This window comes from Emys orbicularis, chromosome 8 (genome assembly GCF_028017835.1).
Source record: "Emys orbicularis isolate rEmyOrb1 chromosome 8, rEmyOrb1.hap1, whole genome shotgun sequence".
In the NCBI taxonomy this organism is placed as follows: domain Eukaryota; kingdom Metazoa; phylum Chordata; order Testudines; family Emydidae; genus Emys; species Emys orbicularis.
This window is the reverse complement of record NC_088690.1, coordinates 21,405,087-21,427,545: the sequence shown is the minus strand read 5'-3', so window position 1 is coordinate 21,427,545 and position 22,459 is coordinate 21,405,087. Positions and strand designations below refer to the sequence as shown.

At 45.6% G+C, this 22,459-nt stretch overlaps 1 protein-coding gene across 2 annotated transcripts in view; it reads right to left on the bottom strand.

Moving 5' to 3' along the window:
- The window catches only part of LRRC7 (leucine rich repeat containing 7), a 210,836-nt gene that overhangs the window by 97,341 nt on the left and 91,036 nt on the right, over positions 1–22,459 (bottom strand). For both annotated transcript variants that reach the window (XM_065409206.1, XM_065409208.1), the window contains exons 7-9: positions 19,601–19,675; positions 6,768–6,912; positions 3,512–3,584 (exon numbers count right to left, since the gene is read on the bottom strand). In XM_065409206.1, the coding sequence (XP_065265278.1) occupies positions 3,512–3,584; positions 6,768–6,912; positions 19,601–19,675 (293 nt within the window). The remainder of the gene's footprint in view (positions 1–3,511; positions 3,585–6,767; positions 6,913–19,600; positions 19,676–22,459) is intronic.

Sequence of the window (22,459 nt, the reverse complement as noted above, 5' to 3'; positions counted from 1 at the left end):
TACAATAGTTTGCATTCTACAGTGCAGTACATGTGCTACAAAATACAAAAGTTTTCCTTTGCTCTAGTATTTCCACCATACTGTATATGTGTACTGAGACCTGCTAAAAACAGTGTTTCCTGAAATTGGAAAGGATCTACCCAATTGCTTCTTTAGCACAGTATCACTTAGTTCCATGCTAGAAAGTCCCAACCCAGGTCACTACTGCAGATATATTTTGCCATCCTGGGTGGGAACCAGACTCAGTAAACAAGGTAAGGCAGCTCTGACTGACAGAGCCAACCAGGAAGAAGTAATGAAACAAGATTGGAGACGCAACCTAGCCTCATCTCCCTGTCTCCCTCTAACTCTCCATAAAGGACCAGCCACTCTGTGACACCATCCTTCCCATCTGACAAGTTAATTAGTTTTCTGCTCTCATTATGTCATTTTCAGCCAGCATGTGTGCAAATATCTCCGGGTCATGAATGACACACATCTCTAGAGATGAGTGTTTTTATCTCTATGGGCTCAATCCAGCAAAGCACTTAAGCAATGGGAAACCATTGAGACTATTCAGAGTTCTTAAACACATGTTTAAATGCTTTGTTGGATTGAGGCCACACTGTTCAGCATCTCACAGGGTTGAACCCTAAATATCTCTTTGACTCTAGGCTGATAGTGACTACCCACCATCACCACCACCTTTTTGGCCCTAACTGCTTTGTTGGCAGTTCTATTAAGGCAAGTATCAAACAGTTGACAGACTGCTCTCTATGTCATTATAACATCCGGCTCCAGAGAGAGTCAGTTCTCTCCTCCTCATTGTTGATTTTTATATTACAATAACATGTTCCAGTGCGTACCATGGCTACCACTTTTTGAGAAAGACCCAGCAGGAAACTGTCTAAAGTAATGAATGAGTCAGAGAAGGGAAGCACAATTTGAAGTTATAGGTACAGTGCTCATTCTATGGAAGAAAATTACTTCACCTCTAGTGCTGCCAGGCCCCTAAATTTAACAAGCACAATCGTTCAAAAATGATGTAGCAGTATTAGCTGTCTATCCTAGTGTTCTGCAAATCCACCTCTTAGAGCTGCAATATCTCTCTTTTGAGAGCTAATTAAGGCTTCTTGAGAAACAATATTTAACAGAAAGTTGGCATAAGACCAGAGGGTTCCTTTCAATTCTGAACAATTCAATCACTGAGATAATATCTTAATGACAGGATTCTTTTTTTAAACATGCACACTGCAAAAAGCCACCAAAGTGCCAACTAGTGCATGAACCATCTGGATAGTGTCCAATATAATTTCTATCATCTTCAGATCTACCTGGCTTTCAATATTTACTGCTATATAGACTTTGTCTCATAGGATTCATGAAACCTTCTATTGCTACACATCAATGCACATCACATAAATCCAATGACCCTTCATCAGGTAAGCTATGTCAAGCCAAAATTCAGCTTTCATTGCTTACTGCTGTAATGTTGCAGAATTTAGAATTTTTTTGAATGTCATACCAACAGTTAATTAAGTTATTATTGAAAGATCCTGCAAAAAATAAATACAGGCTGGAGTGGGTACTTGTTAAAGCTCTAGTTATACAGAGTAGAGACTAAAGCAGTGCTACAGGCCTTAATATATTTGGTATTGAGTCAGAATACACTTAAATCTATGTTATTTTTGGAGAAGTATAATGAGCTATTCAAGAGAGCTTTACAATGAAGTCTTCAGGACAGAGCAGACCTAAGAACACTGTCTGGAGTAAAAGCAGGGTTTGCTGAAGAGGGCTTTACTAGAGTGAGGAGTGTGGGAATGCTCTGTCCACCATACTAAGCTGCAGAGTGAGTTTCCTGTGGCTCACAAGTGGGATCCACTTGCAACATTTTGCTATTTGTTCAGAGGTTCTCTAACTTCATTCTGATGTGCAGTAGTTCTGTATCTAATGAATCAGAAAAAAATAATCTATGTTCTATCAACAAGAACATATTTGGATTTAGAGCTTTTAAATAAATGCCAAGTCCAAGCTCTGGGCACCTTTATATAAATTAAAATGCAATAATATAAAAATATTCAAATATGACATTTCATATGATGGATATTCAATCACTATACTTACCATAAATACCTACCTAAAAATAAAAATAAAATAAAATCTCTAACAAAGCAAGCATCTGAATGAACGCCATAATTTAGGTATCTATTTGTTTGCACTACCACTTATTAAACTCAGGTTAAACATCTGGAAAATGCTTTAAAAACAGATAATTTCAAAAGGAATATGATTTAGCAAAATGCTGACTGTTTTATGTTAATTTTTTTAAATTGTATAGGTAGAGCACATTGTCAATCTCTCTTACACAAGACAAACTATTCATATCCTGAAAAACTGTATTGCTTGAACAAACTTGTTCTTTAAAAATCCTACTGCATGCAGATGCGATATTAAATTCTAGTAGACAATATAGTATATTCTAAAAATCCCTACAAGCATTCATTTGATCCACATTGCAGCAGTAAAAACGGTAGAGGGGAAAAATGCTTTTAAGACAAAAGTGTCAGCTCTATATCAGTTTTCTATCAAAAAAGAATGCATATAATTGCAGTCTAGTTGAAAAGTAGGTAAATCTTTTCACCGTTTTAGAGAGAGGTTTCCAGCGGTCTTGAATTTTGTAATGAATTTGAGCTTTAACTCCACAATAAACCCAAGACTAAATAAAAAAAGCACTATGAACTCCAGTACAACTGACAGACTATATTGCATCAAGAACAGTGGGTCTCAAACTTTTTTTACTGGCGACCCCTTTCACATCGCAAGCCTCTGAATGCGATCCCCCTTATAAATTAAAAACACTTTTAAATATATTTAACACCATTATAAATGCTGGAGGCAAGCGGGGCTTGGGGTGGAGGTTGACAGCTCCCGACCCCCAGTTTGAGAACCCCTGACCAAGTTCAAGAACCAAATAACTTCTCATACAACTACAGAGTTAAAGAGTTATAGCAGAACACTGTTATGAGATTATTTATACAGTATTATCCACACTGTGTAATATGTACCTATGAAACTGTCATTCCTTTTGTTTTATGCAATATGTTCTACTCCTTTAAAAATTCTAAGCAATGTTCATGTGTGTAAAGTTTGGCAGCCATTTTGTTCTCAGAATTCAGTGGAGGCCATCACTGAAGAGAGACACACTTCTTGAGAGAACACTTTACTTTTTTTCTTTCCAGTTTTGTTCCTGTATTGATCTGAACTACACATAATTTAGACTGAAAATATATCTTTGCTCTTTGTATATGGAAAACATAACAGATAATGGCATGTGATTTTCTGCTTATATACACTAGTGTAACTCCTTGACTTCAAACATAAGATGAGAATTAGACTCATATTCTTAAATTAGTTCTCATTTCAGTAGATTATTTTACTTTTGTCTCTTTCAAAACAATATGCATATGGCAAAGCAAGGCAGGTTGCTCCTAATGTTAGAGATGCTGAATTATATAAAATTTCTTCTACTTACTTTCCAATTGCATTGGGCAGTACTGTAAGCTGATTGTCATCTACTTTTAGCGTTGTAAGCCTTTTCAACAATCCTACAAAACAGAGAAAGGTATTTTAAATGACAGATATGTGGGTAGAGAGAATTTAGTCTGTTCTAAGTACATATTGTACTAAGTCGGTATTGCAGCATACACATTATACCTTCAATCCTGAATGCACATGCTTAACTTCAAGTATGAATGGAGTTATTTATGTGCTTCAAGTTAAGCACACGCACAAATATATGCAGACTAGGGTCTACATTCACAGATGGGGAATGTGAAACTCCTGTATTCCGATGGCAACAATAGCAGGAGTTAAGAGAAAAGAGTAATGGACTGACAAAAAAACCAACAAAACAAGAAGATTTTTTGGTTAAATTGGTTCCCTGAGCGCCTGTGCGGCGCTAAGGCTGCTGCGCAGCTGTGCAGCTTATAGGGAACTTAGGTTGTGACCTAATTAAACCCATCCATGGCCTCCTATCTTTCTTCCAGGGTGGACGGCCAATGCGGGAGCATTTCCTGTAGCATATTCATGTAGCATGCTGGTGCAGATGTGAGAGACCCCCCTTATTTAGCTTTCCTTCAAATCCTTCAAAGGGATACTTTACTTCAAAACCTTGTCCAATCTATTTTATTTGATAACCATATTCCTTCCATACCAAGTACCTGCATTAGACATCTGCCACAGCAAGTCACCAGAAAAATGCTTGGCTGCCTCCCTGCCACCCTAGCTGGATTCCCAGATATCCACAGATTCCTTCCATATTTGCATCCTGTGTCTGCTCCCAGGCTGCCAAAGAGCATACAAGGTGCATCAGCTGGTCCCATCCTGGTACGGAGCGCCTCTCTGTGGCTGCATGTAAATATCCCACCACTCATCCAGTCAGCAGAAAGGACAATACAGTGACATTGTTCTGCCCTTCCTGTCCATCCCTGTATAAATAACAGGAGTACTTGTGGCACCTTAGAGACTAACAAATGTCAAGGCTGTATCCCCACTTTGAACTTTAGGGTACAAATGTAGGGGCCTGCATGAAAACTGCTAAGCTTATCTACCAGCTTAGCTCTGGTCCGCTGCCACCATCTTAAGAATTCCCTCCCTGGGAAGCCTTGAGAAACCTTTCACCAATTCCCTGGTGAATACAGATCCAAACTGCTTGGATCTTAAACAAGGAGAAATTGACCCTTCCCCCCTCCTTCCTTTCACCAACTCCTGGTGAATACAGATCCAAACCCCCTTTGGATCTTAAAACAAGGAGAAATTGACCCTTCCCCCCTCCTTCCTTTCTAAGGTGCCACAAGTACTCCTGTTATTTTTGCGGATACAGACTAACACGGCTGCTACTCTGAAACCTGTCATCCCTGTATACTTTCCCTCTTTTCACAATCTGCTGTCAGGGAGCCCTTAAAGAGGCAATACTCCTTTTTTTTTAGTTAGCTGGAAGACCAACTTGCATAATGGTTGCTATGGGCACAGTGGTAGGGTGATTAACAAATTGTTTTAACTGATCTTTTACAAATCACATTTCTACACGCTAAATTCTGTTTTAATTATTACCAGCGTAGAACTGGAGAAACGTTTTGACTTCCATGCCTACTTTGGATTTAGCAAACAGATCAGGATTTGTCCCTAAAATTTTATTTTAATTTCAGTGTCAAAGGTTTTTAAATTATACATTTGTAATCTTATATTCAGAGCAAATAACTCAGAGCTAACAAAAGTGTCTCAGATGATTAACTGTGGATTTAGGCACCAAATCAGAAAGCATTTGCCTATTTGAAAGCATAGTCCCAATGAAGTCAAGTTAGGTATGTGCTTAAGTACTTTGTTGAATCAGGGCAAGACATGAAAAGAAATTATGAAAATCTAATACAGTCAAAATGACTTTGTTCTATATACACCTCTACCCCGATATAATGCGGTTGTGGGGAGCCAAAAATCCCTACCGCGTTATAGATGAAACGCCGTTATATCGGGGTAGCGGTGGTAGGGCTCCAGTGGTGATTTAAAGAGCCAAGGGCTCTGGCTGCAGGGAGCCCCAGGCCCTTTAAATCGCCGGCCGAGCCCTGCTGGCGCAGCCCCGGGGTAGCGGCGGCAGGACTCCGGCGGTGATTTAAAGTGCCCAGGGCTCCCCGCAGCAGCCAGAGCCCCGGACCCTTTAACGCGCCGCCGCCAGAGCCCCGCTGCTACCGCGCTATATGCAAACCCGTGTTATATCGGGTCGCGTTATAGTGGGGTAGAGGTGTACATTTCATTTTTAATGAAGATAAAATATTTCCATATATTTAACTGAAAATGGCCTTGATTCAGCTAAACTCTTAAGCATGGGCTGAAAGTTAAGCATATGCTTAAGTGCTTTGCTGAACGGGGCCCAATATTTGCATTTGGCACTTAAAATTAAATTGTATTTGACATGTTTAAACTTTGTAATACCAAATAAAGATGCTGACCATGCATAGAAAATGAACATACAGTACTTAGATGAAAAGGACTCAGCTTGAATGTCATCTATCTACATACCATGTCTAGTAATATGGCCTTTACTATTATCAGATTATTTTAAGTATATGGCATATTCTGATAAAAATAATACAAATCTTTTAGATTGAACAGTTTAGAACTTTTTTTAAATAGTGTAAAGTAAAGTAAGATTGCAAAGTAACAAAAAAGTAATTCTTTACAGGAATATGCATATTTGTTTTGTAAGTATCTGTAATTGCAGAAGTAATAATAATTCCATTAGAAATTATATGTAAACCAAATAGTCAAAAACAGAAAATAAAATATTTTGACCCCATGTCTTCTCCCACTTATATTGGTGCATCCCCATTGGTGTCAATTTCGGTTGCACCATTGTAACAGAGCAGGATTTGTCCCTTAGATTTTAAAGCAATTAGTATATATAAATGGACTGTCATACACACTATCAAATTGACATCGGATTGACTTGACCAATAACACCTTTCTTTACTGTAAAGTAGAGATGATCCAGAACTAGAACACCCAGATCTCAGTTCCTCCAAACATGGGGGAAAGTTTGTATCTAGATGCAGATCCTGATACTATCTTTGCAATTTGATCCAGAGCACCAAATATAAACAACTCTTGAACTTGGGGGTGGTTTATATTCAGGTCTGGATTCTAGCTTGGTAACTCAGGCCCTTGTGTGCTACAGAGATATAAATAACACCAACAAATTTAAAAGCTTATCAATCAGCATTTACTCTTCTCACCTAGAGAGTCTGGCAGTTGTTGTAACATATTGGATGACAATAGGAGATCTTCAAGTGCTTCACATCCTGATACATCCAAGTCAACAGTTTCTATCCTGTTTTTTGACATATCCAGGTACACCAACTGCTTTAACTTCCCTATAGACTTAACGACATGGTATAAACAGGGTTAGCTGAGCATATATGCATTCCATAGGAATCTCTAATGCTTAACAGAAACATACAGTAGTAGCCCAGGCTTATCTTTTGCTATCTGAATGTTTATTTTTTCCCAGATTGCTGTTGCTTCGATAAAATTAATCTGATTTGAGAGCTTTCCTGTTCAGATAACCACAAAATGAAGGACTGACATCTGAGAAAGTTGAAAACAATTGATGTTATTTCTAAAAATTATGTGATTATATAAAGCCTAATAAAATGGTGGTCATCAGCATTAAAAATCCTCTAAAATTTGCTATAATTCCAGGCAATTGGAAAACCAACTATTGCTTGTTTTTTGTTGTTTAGATGTACCAGCCCAATCAACTCTGCAAAAAATTTTTTTTCAAAATAAAAAAAAAATCACTAAAGGGTCATTGGTTCTTTAACTAGGAACCAATCCTAGGAACTCTTACTCAGACAATCAGTCTATACTTATGTGAGGGTATGTCTACACTTAAAACGCTGCAGCTGCACCACTATAGGGCTTCAGCGTATACACTTACTACAGCAATAGCAGCAGTTCTGCCATCACTGTAGTTAACCCACCTTCCCAAGAGATGGAAGCTAGGCCAACGGACGAATTCTTCCATCAACCTAGCACTGTCTACACTGGGGGGTTAGATAGACATAGTTACATCTCCCAGAGGTGTGGATTTTTGACACCTCAGACAGACATAGCTATGCCAATGTAAGTTTTCAGTATAGAACAGCCCCAGTTGTCCTTGGCCTCAGTGTGACACTAGGTATGTGAATAAGTCTTTCTAGGGGTGAAGCCGATATGGTCTAAATTTTATACAATTATGGATGCTGACTTAAAATCTGGCTGGATCTTAAAAGGCAATAATTCACTGCCCAAATCAAGTTGGTTACCCTAAGGAATTCTGTAGCCTTCTGGGATCTCTCTCAAAATCTGTTTAACATTAAAGTGTTAGTAGCCTAAACTGAAGTTAGGTAGTTAATATTTTCTAAAAAGCTATAGCCCTAGTAAAAATGGCAACTATAATTTTAAAGATGTATCCATGACAAATCACATCTGACAAATCAAATGTAACATTTAGAAAGGAAATGATTTTTGGTCTGCTAGAGTAGCATTGGCACATTATTAATGACATAAAAGTTCACCTGGAAAAATTAACATAAGCAGTGCTTGTGATTTTTCCGAAGATTATATGTATTAAACTTGCATGTAGAATAAACATATTGAAAAAAATAGGCAGAGGTGGACCTACAGTAGCGACAAGATAATTGCCAGCTATTGTGAGATAATGCAGCACAGTAACATTAACATGAGCTACATGCAATTATTTTTTCTTTCAAGTGCTGTTATAATCTACAGCAGTGGTTTTCAAAAAATTTTCTGGCGATCCAGTTGAAGAAATTGTTGATGCCCTTTATTTGACCCAACGGAGCTGGGGATGAGGGGTTTGGGGTATGGGAGGGGGTTAGGGCTCTGGGCTGGGGGTGCAGGCTCTAGTGTGGGGCTGGGGTTGAGGGGTTTGGGATGCAGGAGGGAGCTCCGAGTCTGCGGGGGGAGGGAGGGCCCAGGGCTGGGGATGAGGGGTTTGGGGTGTGGGAGGGGGTTAGGGCTCTGGGCTGGGGGGTACAGGCTCTGGGGCAGGGACAGGGGTACAGGAAGGGGCTCTGGGTTTGGAGGGGGCTCAGGGCTGGGGTAAGGGATTGAGGTGCGGGCTTACCTGGGGCGCCTCCTAGTCAGTGGTGCAGTGGGGGTGCTAAGGCAGGCTTGCTGCCTCTCCTGGCACCGCAGACCGCACTGCGTCCCGGAAGCGGCCAGCAGCAGGTCCGGATCCTAGGTGGAGGCATGCAAGCAGCTCCATGCGGGGGCAGCGCGCGAAGCCCCGTGGCTCCCCGCCTAGGAACCGGACCTGCTGCTGGCCGCTTCCGGGGCACGGCACGGTGTCAGAACAGGTAGGGACTAGCCTGCCTTAGCTGGGCAGCACCGCCGACGGGACTTTTAATGGCCCAGTCGGCGGTGCTGACAGAGCCGCCGCGACTCAGTGCCTTACATTCCACAATTTGAAAACCATTGATCTACAGTAATTACTTTGTTCTTACTGCAAAATTAAATGAGGGATATCAATACTCATGTTTAAATACATAAACAAAAACAGCCCCTGCCTTGATTCCCTCATGGACATCCGTGAAGGACATGGGAGCTGCCTATAATATTTTATGAATGATATATGTTCCACCTGTTTATTTTGTTTCTGTGTTCTTTGCTTTATGATTACAAGTAGTTAATTCAAGCACAGATTACTTCCAGGTATGCAGGAAAGGGGATAATAGCTTCAGATTTATTAGTATTTAAAAGAGAACTTACATTTGGTCATTATTAAAATACAGATATGAAACATGGATAGGCAGACAATTGAAAAAAAGAAATTACAATCCTTCAAATTATGGTATTAGAGAAGAATTCTGAAAATATCATGGATAGATAATTAACCAACAAAAAAGTATTGGAGATAATAGGAACTCAGCAAATGCTTGCCAGATGAATGAAAACTGTATGAAAAGAAAGATTTGAGTTCAGGGCACCTTTTAAGAGATTCAGTGCAAGGCATGTTTATAGGCACTGGAAGAGACAATTGATATACAAAGAACAAGGCAGAAAAAACAGTTACCTACCATTCTTAACTGTTGTTCTTCGAGATGTGTTGCTCATGTCCATTCCATTCTAGGTGTGCGCATGCCCACGTATGCAGTCGTCAGAGATTTTAGCCTTAGCGGTATCTGTAGGGCCAGCTGTGGCGCCCCCTTGAGTGCCGCGCTCATGCGGCGGTATATCAGGCACTGCCAGCCCTATGCCCTCTCAGTTCCTTCTTGCCAGCAACTCTGACAGAGGGTCAGGACGGCAGGTAATGGAATGAACATGAGGAACACATCTCAAAGAACAACAGTTACGAAAGGTAGGTAACCATTTTTATTTTGAGTGCTTGCTCATGTTGATTCCATTCTAGTTGACACACAAGCAGTATCAATGGAGATGGGCTCAGAGTTCACGGTCTTGCAGCTTGCAGCACTTCTCTGCCAAAGCCAACGTCATCTCGAGCTTGCTGGATAAGTGTATATAGAGACTCAAACGTGTGGACAGATGATCAGGTAGCGGCCCTACAGATCTCTTGGAAGGCCACTGACAATGCTTGTGCCTTAATCAAGTGTGCCGTCACGATGGCCGGCGGAGGCATCTTCACCGGCTCATAGCAGTAGTGGATGCAGGCCGTGATCCAGGATGAAATCCTCTGAGCGGACACTGGGAGACCTTTCATTCTGTCTGCCACCGCAATGAACATCTGCGTTGACTTATGGAATGACTCTGTTCTATCTATATAGAAGGCCAGTGCCCTCCTGATGTCCAGGATGTGTAGCCTGTGCGCTTCATCTGACGCATGAGCCTTTGGAAAGAAGACAGGTAAGTATGTCCTAGCCAGTATGAAACTGGGAAATGACCTTGGGTAGAAACACTGGATGTGGTCGCAGCTGGACCTTATCCTTGTAGAAGACATATAGGGTGGCTCTGAAGTAAGTGCCCTGATCTCGGACACCCTGTGGGCTGACATTATCACGACCAGGAACAAAACCTTCCAGGAGAGAAGCAGGAGAGAGCAGGAAGCCCCATGAGCCTCGACAGCACGAGATTCAGTTCCCAGGGAGGGATGGGATCCCAGGCTTGCAGGTAGAGATGCTCCTAGCCTTTCAAAAACAATGCCGTCATGTCGTAAGTGAAGATCGACCTGCCTTGGATTGGAGGATGGAAAGCCAAGACAGCGGCCAGGTGGACCTTGATCGATGACAGGGACAAACCATGGAGTCTGAGGTGTGGCAGATAATCCAGGATCTCCTGTAGTGGGGCCTGCTCGGCCTGAATACACTGTTCCGAGGCTCAGCACATTAACCTTTTCCATTTGGCCAGGTAAGTAGCTCTGGTGGAGGGTTTTCTGCTACCCAGCAAGACTTGCTGAACATGGGCCAAGCATGCCCGTTTGTTCATGCTTAGCCATGCAGTAGCCAAGCCATCAAGTGCAGTGACACCAGGTTCGGGTGCAAAAGGCTGCCGTGGTTCTGGGACAGCAGATCTGGCCAGTGTGGAAGCTACCGAAAGGCTCAGCAACGTGCCAAACCAGTGCTGGCGAGGACACGTGTGGGCTATTAGGATAATTCTCGCTCTGTCTTGCTTGATCTTCACGAGGACCCTGTGAATAAACAGCACTGGCAGGAAGGCATATATCAGCGCCCCCGACCACGGAATTAAAAAGGCTGATAGGGAGCACCTGTCCATCCCCTGGATCCAATAGAACTCATGGCACTTTCTGTTCTGCCTGGACACAAATAGGTCTACCTGGGGGTCCCCCACCTCTGGAAGATTATGCTGACCGCCTCAGATGGAGCGACCACTCGTGGTGAGATGAGAAAGTCCTGCTGAGGTGATCTTCTAAGACATTCCTGGTTTCAGGCAGGTGTGCAGGTATCAGATGAATGGCATGTCACACACAAAAAACCCAAAGGAAGAGAGTTTCTTGACAAAGGGCTGAAGACTTGGCACTGACTTGCCTGTTGATGTAATACATCGCGGTGGTATTGTTTGTCAGGATCTGCACCACCTTGCCCTTCAGAAGGGGCAAGAAAGCCTGGAAGGCCAGGCGAACCACTCTGAGCTCCCGGACGTTGATGTGGAGGGCCAGATTGTCCCACAATCAGCATCCCTGGGTGCTTACCTCACCCAGGTGCACTCCCCAGCCCAGGTCCGAAGCATCAGAGACCAGGATCAGCGACAGGGACAGGGTCGCGAAGGGGACTCCCTCCAACACTGACCTGGGGTCCAACCACCAATCCATAAACGACCTGATGTGGTCCAGCACCCTGATTACCTGGTCTAGGTTGTGCCTGTTGAGGATGTAGACCAACACCAGCCACGCTTGCAGAGGCCGGACATGGAGCCGAGCATGGCTGACCATGTATGTACATGTGGCCTTGTGGCCCAACCACCACAGGCAGGTGTGAGCCATGGTGAGTGGGTGGTTCTTTACATAGGAGATCAGGTCCAACATGGCTTAAAAACACACTTCTGGAAGGAAGGCTCTCGGTCGTGTGGAGTCAAGAACTGCCCCAATGAATTCTATTAGCTGGACCAGCAGTAAAGGTGGATTTTTTTCTCGTTTATTAACAGTCCCATGTCGCAGCAGGTGCAATACACCAAATCGAGGCTTCTCTGCACTTGCCTTTTGATGAGCCAGATGTCTCAGGTAAGCAGCCATTGGCACCATACATTTTGTGAACACCCTCAGGACCGATGAGAGGCCAAAGGGCAGCACTGTGAATTGAAAATGGCATCCACCCACTATGAACCGGAGGAAACATCTGTGACCTTGGAATATGGAATTAAGCGTCCTTCAAGTCAAGGGCAGCGTACCGGATCCAGGAAGGGGATGATGGAGGCCAGGGAGACCATGCGAAACTTCAAACTTTCTAAGAGACTTGTTGAGGTGACGCAGGTCCAGAATGGGTCTGAGGCCCCCTTTTGCCTTCAGGATTAGGAAGTAGCGGGAATAGAACCCTTTTCCCTTCCCGAGGGACCTCCTCCACTGCCCCAAGGTGCAGGATGTTCTCGACCTCTTGGACAAGCAGTTGCTCATGAGAAGGGACCCTGAAGAAGGAAGAGGAAGGAGGGGCGGTCAAAAATTGCAGGGTATAGCCCCGAGATACTATGTCCATCACCCAGCGATCCAAAGTGACCCACGACCAGGCCGAACGGTGAGGATGAAGATAGTCAAGGAAAGAACAAGATGGATCCAGGGAATTGACTGGGGTGTCGCTCTCGAGCTTACCTTCAAAATGAGCACTTCTGGCCCCTGGGATGCTTTGCCGGGCCAGGCTGCATGGGTGAAGGAAGGGCGTTGACAATGGAAGCTCATATTTCTATCCCTTCCCCTTGCAGATCCCTGATGAAGCTGCCAAGGCCTTGGCGGCGGGGATGGCCGGAACTGCTTCCATGCAGACTGCAGTGTATGCATGCCCAGCAAGCGAAGGGTGGCCCAAGTCCTTTAACCCATGCAGCCTCGCATCAGTCTGCTCCGAAAAGAGACTGTTCCCATCAAATCGGAGGTCCTGCATAGAGGTCTGCATCTCTTGGGACAGGCCAGTGGTGTGAAACCAGGAGCTGCGCTTCATGACCACCGTGGACGCGACCACCCTAGCTGCAAAGTCTCACATGATCTGGAGAAAGCAACAGAGGGTCCTGTGGCACCTTTAAGACTAACAGAAGTATTGGGAGCATAAGCTTTCGTGGGTAAGAACCTCACTTCTTCAGATGCAAGTCAAGGAAAGCCTTGCATCTGAAGAAGTGAGGTTCTTACCTACGAAAGCTTATGCTCCCAATACTTCTGTTAGTCTTAAAGGTGCCACAGGACCCTCTGTTGCTTTTTACAGATTCAGACTAACACGGCTACCCCTCTGATACGTGATCTGGAGAGAGCAACTAGCCACCGTGGTGCCCTCCACCACCAGGGTGCTGAATTCCTGGGCCAGACCCTGAGGGAGGGACTCCTTGAACTTACGGAGGGAGTCCCATATGTAAAATTGTACCTGCCCAAGAGGGCCTGATGGTTTGCCACCCAGAATTGCAGGCTGGCTGTTAAATAAATTTTTCTCCCCAAAAGGTCAAGTCTTTTGGCCTCTATTTTTGGGAGTTGAACTAGTGTGCCCCTGCTTGTCCTGTTTGTTGGCTGCAGAGACAACCAACGAGCCCGGAGGTGGGTGGGTATAAAGGTTCTCGAACACCCTGGCTGAGATGAAGTACTTCTTTTCTGCCCTTTTGGAGGTGGGAGGGATGGACAACGGGGTTTGCCAGAGGGCCTTGGCAATTTTCAAGACCCCGTCATGCATTGATAGTGCAACACGTGCCAGGGTAGAGGCTGAGAGGACATTGAAAAAGGTGTCCGCCTGCTCAGCCCTCTCCTCCACTTCTAGGCCCAAGTTCTTGGACAGCCATTGGAGCAGGGCCTAGTGTTCTTTAAAATGGTCGGGCGGGCTAGCCCTTGAGGGTCCCGCGACCGCCTCGTCCGGGGATGATGACAATGACTGTACGGCCAGGGGAGGCATCATCCGCCGTGGGGGAGGGTAGTTTTGGAGTGTGCGCTGTCTCCTCTACCCCGACCTCTGAGTGGGTCTCATGCACCAAACCCAGTGCTGCCGGTACTGCCAGCTGTTGCTCCGAGGTGGCAGTAGATGAGCGGTGCAAAGGAGGCATCGTCATCACCAGCGTGCCTACGCACTCCAATATGGCCACTGCACTTGCCGTGCTGCCAAGGCAGTGCCAGAGATGTTGGCGCAGCCTCAGGTGCCCAATCGCCGATGGGGTCTTGGCGGGGGCTGAACTGCCCTTCCGTGCCCGTAGAATCCCCTTCTGGTGACCACGGCAGGACCGTCGACGCCTGTGACTGCCTGCTGAGCGTTGATGTCAGAGACCAGTGTTTGGAGTTAGAAGATCGGTGCCAGTATTGAGGGGACCAGTGCCGGGGCGGACCGGAATCACAACGGGGAGTGTTCCCACGGGGCAGAGGACCAAGATCTGCACCAAGAAGATGACTGGTGGGAGGGCGAACGGTGCCCGTAGTACGGAGACTTGCACCTCCCCCTAGGCGATCCGCGTCAAGATGACAGGGACTGCAATCGTGATGCTGGTGACTGAGGGCGAGCCCCAGAGGATCTGGGCTGTGACACCAGAGATCTGCAGTGCGGAGATGGAGAGCACTGCCTTGTCTTGGAGGATCGTTGGTGCTCCACTGCCCCCTGAGGGGTCTTAACGGCTGGCTTGCCCTCATAGGGAGCCTTTGCTGCTTCCTGTGGCACACACCGGCGGAGGTCTCTGCTCTCTCAGCACCAGTGAAGCTTGGGAAGGCGTTGATGCTGCCAGAAGTTTGGGTCCCTACCACTCTCGGGAGTCAGTGGTGGATCCTTTAAGGGGCTAAGGGCCCCGACTGTGGAGGCACGTCCACGTGGCTCCAGAGTGGCAGGGAGGCCCGAACTGGGTCCTTTGCCTGATGCCCCATGGCCTTTCTTGCCCAGTGCTGGGAAGCCGTGCTTCTTCGTTTTCTTTCTGGGCACTGGCGACAGGGGGCCAACGTACTAGGCAAGTCTTGGTGGGACAGCTCGGAAGCCGGACGAAGGGCAGCCTCCATGAGGAGAGCCCGCAAACCAATATCCCGCTCTTTCCGAGTCCTGGGTCAGAAATTTTTACAAATATGACACTTCTCCTTCACATGTGATTTCCCCCAAGCACTTGAGGCAGCTGCTGTGGGGGTTACTTAGAGGCATAGGCCTTTTACAGTCCACACAGGGCTTAAACCCTGGAGACTGGGGCATGCCCCGCCTGGGGCAAAGTCTTCTCTGGGACTTTAACTCCTAACCACACTTAACAACTACTTAACATTAACTACTATAAACAACTATTTACAAAGCCCTAAGCCTCGAAGTCAGAAGAGATGAAACTGCTAGCCCTTGCTATGCAGGGCGGTAAGAAGGAACTGAGAGGGCATAGAACCGGCGGCGCCTAATATACCGATGCATGAGCGCAGCACTCAAGGGGGTGCCACAGCCGGCCCTATGGATACCGCTAAGGGGAAAATTTCCGACGACCCCGAATGTGGGCACTCGCACACTTAGAATGGAATCAACATGAGCAAGCACTCGAAGAAGAAAAAGAAGCTCTTGGATGGACAATGTGGTATCCTGGGTGGATCAAAAGGATTATTCGTCCATAAAGAGATTAGGAGAGGATTGTACAGAATGTCTACTATGGTTGCAAACCTCCAGTAATGGAGATGCCACCAGGGCCGGCTCTGGCTTTTTTGCCGCCCCAGGCAAAAAAGCCTCCGGCCGCCCCCCCCCCCCCCGCAGGGGGGGGGGCGGAGCCGGGGGGGGGGGGCGGCGAGCCCCGGCGGAGGCTCCGCTCTCCCGCCGGGGGGAGGGCGGCCGGAGCCCCGGGGCGAGGGTGGCGAGCCCCGGCAGGGGCTCCGCTCTCCCCCCGGCGGCCGGGGGCAGGGCGCCGGGGGGGGCAGGGCGCGGGGGGGGGGAGGGCGACGAGCCCCGGCCGGGGGCAGGGCGCCGGGGGGGAGGGCGGCCGGAGCCCTGGGAGGAGGGCGGCGAGCCCCGGCGGGGGCTCGGCTCCTCCCCCCCCCGGCGGCCAGAGCGCCGGGGGCAGGGCGGCGAGCCCCGGCGGGGGCAGGGCGGCGAGCCCCGGCGGCCAGAGCGCCGGGGGCAGGGCGGCGAGAGGGCGGCGAGCCCCGGCGGGGGCTCGGCTCTCCCCCCCCCCCGGCGGCCAGAGCGCCGGGGGCAGGGCGGCGAGCCCCGGCGGGTGCAGGGCGGCGAGCCCCGGCGGGGGCTCGGCTCTCCCCCCGGCGGCCAGAGCGCCGGGGGCAGGGCGGCGAGAGGGCGGCGAGCCCCGGCTGGGGCTCGGCTCTCTCCCCGGCGGCCAGAGCGCAGGGTGGCGAGCCCCTGTCGGGGCTCGCCGCTCTCCCCCCGGCCGGGGGGAGGGCGCGGGGGGGAGGGCGGCCAGAGCGCCGGGGGGAGGGCGGCGAGCCCGGCTGTGGCCCCGCTCTCCCCGGCGGCCCGAGCGCCGCGCCGCCCCCCTCCAGGTGCCGCCCCAAGCACCAGCTTGGTTGCCTGGTGCCTAGAGCCGGCCCTGGATGCCACATAAGAAGAAAGGAGAATGTAGGTGTCACTCATTTTTTAAGTTTTACTTCGGACCATGCTGAGCTACAGGAGGGGGAATCCAGGTGGGAAAAAGTGAAACAAAGACCTCTGGGGTACATAAAGGGGCAGTCCCCGAAGAACAGGCAAAGAGTGAGGCAGAAACTGCTGGGGAGCAGTCTGAATCCAACTCCTCAGAGGTAGGGGTGTCTGTAATTAGCTATGCCTACGTAAGCCTAAAAGTAAGACAGATATGTGTCTAAATCTTTTATTGTGTTAAAAAACCACCCACAGGGTACTGTAGTCCTGGCCCTGGTCTAAGAGTGGGAAAACTGAAGGATTCTTCCCAGGCATAGGTAAAAGGCTGATTGCTGAGGGAGGAGCACTTGGAAAGACCAAGGAAAAGGTGCAGAGAGCTCTGCACTATGACTGCATCTTACTGGATAGTTGTTCATTACTAGAGATTTTACATTTTACTCTGAAACACCCAGTACTGGCCACTGTCAGAAACAGGATAAGGACTGCATAGGCCATTGGTCTAATCTGGAATGGCAATTCTCACATTGCTAAGTATGTGAAATGCATTATATGGTAGAAAATGGAAGAATAGCTCAACAAGTTTGGACATAATTTATCTCGAGATAAACCGGTAGGTTTCTACTGAATGTTTCTAAAAATGTATACAGGGTGTATTACATTTGATCTCATAGCTGCCAAGTTGGTTTTGACTTAGAACCTAGTCTAAGCAGTAAGGTTAATTAGCTTCCTAGTAGAGTCCTGTTAGCACAAATGACCTCCCTGTACATTAAGCAGTGGTGGCTGTGATCTTGCTTGTGGGAAAAAGTGTGCGCCCCTTTAAGGGCTAGAGAGCTACAGACCAGGTTAGTATGGGGACGCTGACCCAACCCCCTCAGGTGACCAGAAGAGAGGGGAGACTATATAGGTTCATACCAGTGCAGGAAAAGCCATCTTTTACCTGGAGCAGCACCCATCCTCCCTCCCGTGAAAGTGGTGAAATACCGGGTTTTGTCAGGATCCGCTGTGGGCACTGCGCTAGTCACTCCTTTCTCAGAGGGCTGGGAAGGAATTTTTCTCTCACCGCCTGAGTGAGCAAGGTGAAGCAGGGTTGTTGTTTTTTTTCACCTTCCCCACGCAGGTTCAGGGAGACTTAGTTGGGGCAAACATGAAAGGGGAGTTAGGCTATGATGTTGCAACTCATTATATAAACATGGGGCAGTGCACGTACTCTGTAATGAAGGAATACAGTGGTCAAATAAAATGGATTGGTAGAGGATTTAAAGAGATATTCTTTAAAGGAGCAGAAACGGGTGGACTCAGGGAGCTAAAGCCCCCCTCCTCGATAGTCCCCCGTTAACCCTCATACAAGGGGAGGGGTGAGGTCCCAGCAGCAGGTTGGCTGGGTAAGGGGGAGGGCTGACAGAAGCCACCTGGGGTTATAGTGTAATGATTATAGAATTACCTGCACTGTACACTTTTATCTGCCAGATACTCACAGACATTTAAGAATAAAGTTGTGGCCTAAATAAACTACATCCAGTGTTTCCTGTACAAGCAGGAAATTCTTATTGCCAAGTAACTCAGCTTTGCAACTGGCCAGCTGTTCCTAGGATTGTTGGGCCTAGTAAAGAAGTGGGGGCAGAGGGTAGCTTCCCATCTCTGGGACACCATCATCACTCCTCATTGTCTCTCACCAGTGTGAGAGAGATGGATTGGCCTGAGGTACAGAGGAAGAAACATTCTCTAAGTCCCCGTTTCCATTCCTGTTTTCAGTCCATTTTAGAGCAGTCAGCTGAGATTCTCTTCCCTGCACATACCATTCAATATCCCTGGATGAAACAATTGGGAATGAAACTCCACACCCCTCACTGGAACATCTGCAACACACTGCATTCATTGTGCCCCAGCTGGAGTGGAGAGGTTTATTTTACAGACTTAACTCTTGGAGAGGTGGCCATATAAAGACCATCTGATTGCACCTGAAAGAAGCTCTCTGAGAAGGGACTGAGGTATCTGCAGGCACTGAGTAGATTAGTGCTGTGAGGATGTTTTTGACTCTGAGCACAAACAGATAGGGCAAGAATTTGGCTTAATGGGTATATTGTTTGAATTAGAAGTGTGCATGCAGGATTTGGCTCTCTAGATGTTACACTATATAGTGTATATTTGTGCCACAACAACAAAGCACAGAGTGAATCATGAGGAGATTCAGGCCTCAGATTGTACGTGTAAGCCATGGATGCATCTTCTCCTACATCAGGATGTATGAAGGACTCTGAGCATACTCAGGTTTTTTTTTCCTATGAGACCATTCACAAAGTGTCTGCCCACTAAATATGTCAATTGGGCTAGGTGGAATAAGAGGGGTTTTTTTCTTCAGAAGGTAGCATGGAAGGCCTACTGAGGTATTCCAGTAGTAACTAAAGAGAGGGGATTTTCACCCTGACAAACAGCCTCTGGGGTAGTGCAATCCACAATGCTCGCCAAGCTTCCATAGCCCATCTGTCATAGAAGTTATTCTCAGCCTAACCAAGCCCAGATGTATCAACATCCATTTTCCTTCCAACAGGAAAACACAATAACTACCCTAGCATTCAAAAACACATATAGTTTAAGAAAATGACAATTTACAAATGTATGACCAAAAAACCAAATAAAGTGGAAATTTTCACATATTAAAACAAGCTTCAACAGAATTATACAATGCTACTATAGCACAATATTTCCCCATTTCAATATTATTGTGCAATAATGCAACATTTGAAATGTCTTGTTTTATTTCATAACACATTCTAAGATGGAGATCTCCATCTATTATGAAATGAAAATAATCCCTCTGTGTGTACTCACACACACAATTATTCATTATATCTTACAAGAAAATAATTACATAATATAAATGTCCATACCCCAGGCAGCATCTGAAGTGAATTATTGTCCATCCACAATTCCTTTAGGTTTTGTATTTGTTCCAGAACCTCAGGCTAGAGAAAAAATAAATAGTGTAATCGACACACTCATTAATTCTGTATTTTTTTTTTCAAATGGTTTCCCTGTCCTCCTTTGTTCTTTATAAATATATTAATCATCTACATCAGGCTTTCAGAAATAAAAATTAATTAAGTAGTACAGTTCTTTAATTTACATACATTATTGTTCTTTATCAAATGGTATAGGAAATCTCAGTAGAAATGGATGCAAAGGCCTTAGAAATCCTTGATGCAATTAGAATATTGTCAGCTGTCAAAATGTAATTTCTGAATGAAACAGAACAGAAGTCAGGACTGTGGAGCTTCAAGATAGATGTGTTGACTTGAAAGACTAGGTCTTAGTTTGGAGCTTAGGTTAAATTTTGCTTTTGGAATAATATACAGTCTTAACAGTGAGGGCAGCATAACAGTGTACACTTTGCTGAGCTACTGGAGCACCTAATGCACTTCTGAATTACCTATATCTCCCAATTCCTAATTCTCAGCAATAATTTTAAGGATCCACTTTTTTTAAGAATAGAAGACTTTAGTGATAGCAAGACCCTCTCTCTGAGTATCATACGTCTCAGACACACTTCAGCTTTTTAGTCAAATTACTGCTTGTGAAAAAAAAATCAAGAATCAGCTTTATTAGCAGGCTTCAGATACTTGCATCATGTAAGACTGGGCAACATTTCATTCATGAAACTGACTAACTTCATTAGCTTAATTTTTTTATTACACTTAAAAATAGACTGCTAAAATAGGAAATCTGTCTTTTTGTAGTATTGATTTTTATACATTTCTGCAGTAAATTTTTGCTTTTTTGCAAAAATTTTCCATCAGGAAAAATCAAAAAGAAATATTTTGTTTTGGGTCAGTCCGTGATATCGGAATATTTTGTTTCGTTGAACTGACCTGAAATGCTTTACTGCATTGCCCTATCAGTGCATTGCCTTATGGAAGTTGTCATTCAGAGACCCATTCTTCCCTACTAGCCAGTGTCACAAGGCAGGGCTTCTCCCCAGCTTACTACCCTGCAGTCTTCTTTTTAGGCAGGCTTTTATTGTCCCTACTTATGCAAGCAACCAAAATCAGTTCCTCAGCTCACTCTTTGCTTCTCCGGCTTTCACTGCCTCCCATCCAGGGGACTCTGGCACTTTTGCTTCCTGCAGGCTTCCCACCTCTCTCTGACTCACTCTCCCTCCGCCAGCCCTTTGCTGGAACTCCCTCTAACCCTGTATAGCCCCCTTAACAAGGCCAGCTGGGAGCACCTGCTCTGCAACAGCAGAGCTGGACCTATTTCATTTACAAAGGCCAGCCACCCAAATCAACTAGGCTCCCTGGAAGACCAGGTGCATTATAGAAGTCACAAGAAAAAACATAGTCCAGCCAGGGAGCCTGACCCATAGGGAAGAATGGCATCAGGCCAGGGGCATCAGGATCCTGAACTACAACTCCCATGAGACACTATACCACAATAAGAAAATGATTTTTAAAGTTGAACTGACCCAAAACTGTTTCTGATCAGTTCAACAAATCAAAATGAAACATTTTGATTTTGGGAATGTAGAAATGTTTCATTTTGATCAAAATTCCATGTATTTTTTTTTTAAATTTCCAATCAGTGAAAAAATTTAAAATTACAACTTTTTGTTCCTATTTGGGACAAAAACAAATGTCAAAATGTTGGAATTTCCCATGAGATGGAGATTCTGAATTTTGCTCAGCTCTGGTAGCATGCAGTTTATTTGTTGAATGTAGATCTTTGGGGGGAGGGGTCAGTGAAATTTCCTCAAACAGACTAGTTTTTACAAATGTTTCCTACACAGATATTTCAAACTATGAATTACTATTAATTTGTTCTGAGATGTAAAACCTGTTTCAAAGGTTTGAATCCATATTTTTTACCTGTGGAACTTTAAGAGAGAAGGAGTTGTACAAACCACTTTTTTTTGCTAGAGACACATTTATGGTATTTGAAAAGGTGAGTTTTATCTGAAAATGGGTTGGAAGGTTTGGGTGGTTGTACAGTCTTGCCTCATCTCAAAGAACTATCTTCTCCTATTAAATATTGTATATACCAATAATCATCAAGATGTTTACAATAATCAAGAAAGAAGATCATATTGAGCATGCTGCTACATAGGGACATTGGGATGCTAGTGGATGTTTCAAATACGTTGAAATGAGTGTTTATTTTAAAGTTTTGTTTGTTTTTATAAAATGACAGCAAACGCCATCCTAATCAAACATGAAGGACCTGATCCAACACCATTAGAGTCAACGGCAGTCTTTCCATTGTTTTCAATGGGGCTTGGATCAGTCCAGAATGAGGAACCTTAATGACTGTTGGATATTCAAAAGGTAGAGAAGTCACCCACAAAGAGTAATCTTTGACAGTAGTAGAGCTAGCGTGAAATGTTTTCCAAGAAAGAAACTCCCATTTCCATGAGAAATGTTAGATGATTACAACAAACAATCACAATCCCTGCAACTTCTCCCCTCCTTTCCCCTTTCGTACAATTATTACTAAGGCTAGGTCTACACTACCCGCCTGAATCGGCGGGTAGAAATCGACCTCTCGGGGATCGATTTATCGCGTCCCGTTGGGACGCGACAATCGATCCCCGAATCGACGGTCTTACTCCACCAGCAAAGGTGGGAGTAAGCGCCGTCGACAGGAAGCCGCAGAGGTCGATTTTGCCACCGTCCCTACAGCGGGGTAAGTCGGCTGCGATACGTCGAATTCAGCTACGCTATTCGCGTAGCTGAATTTGCGTATCTTAAATCGACCCC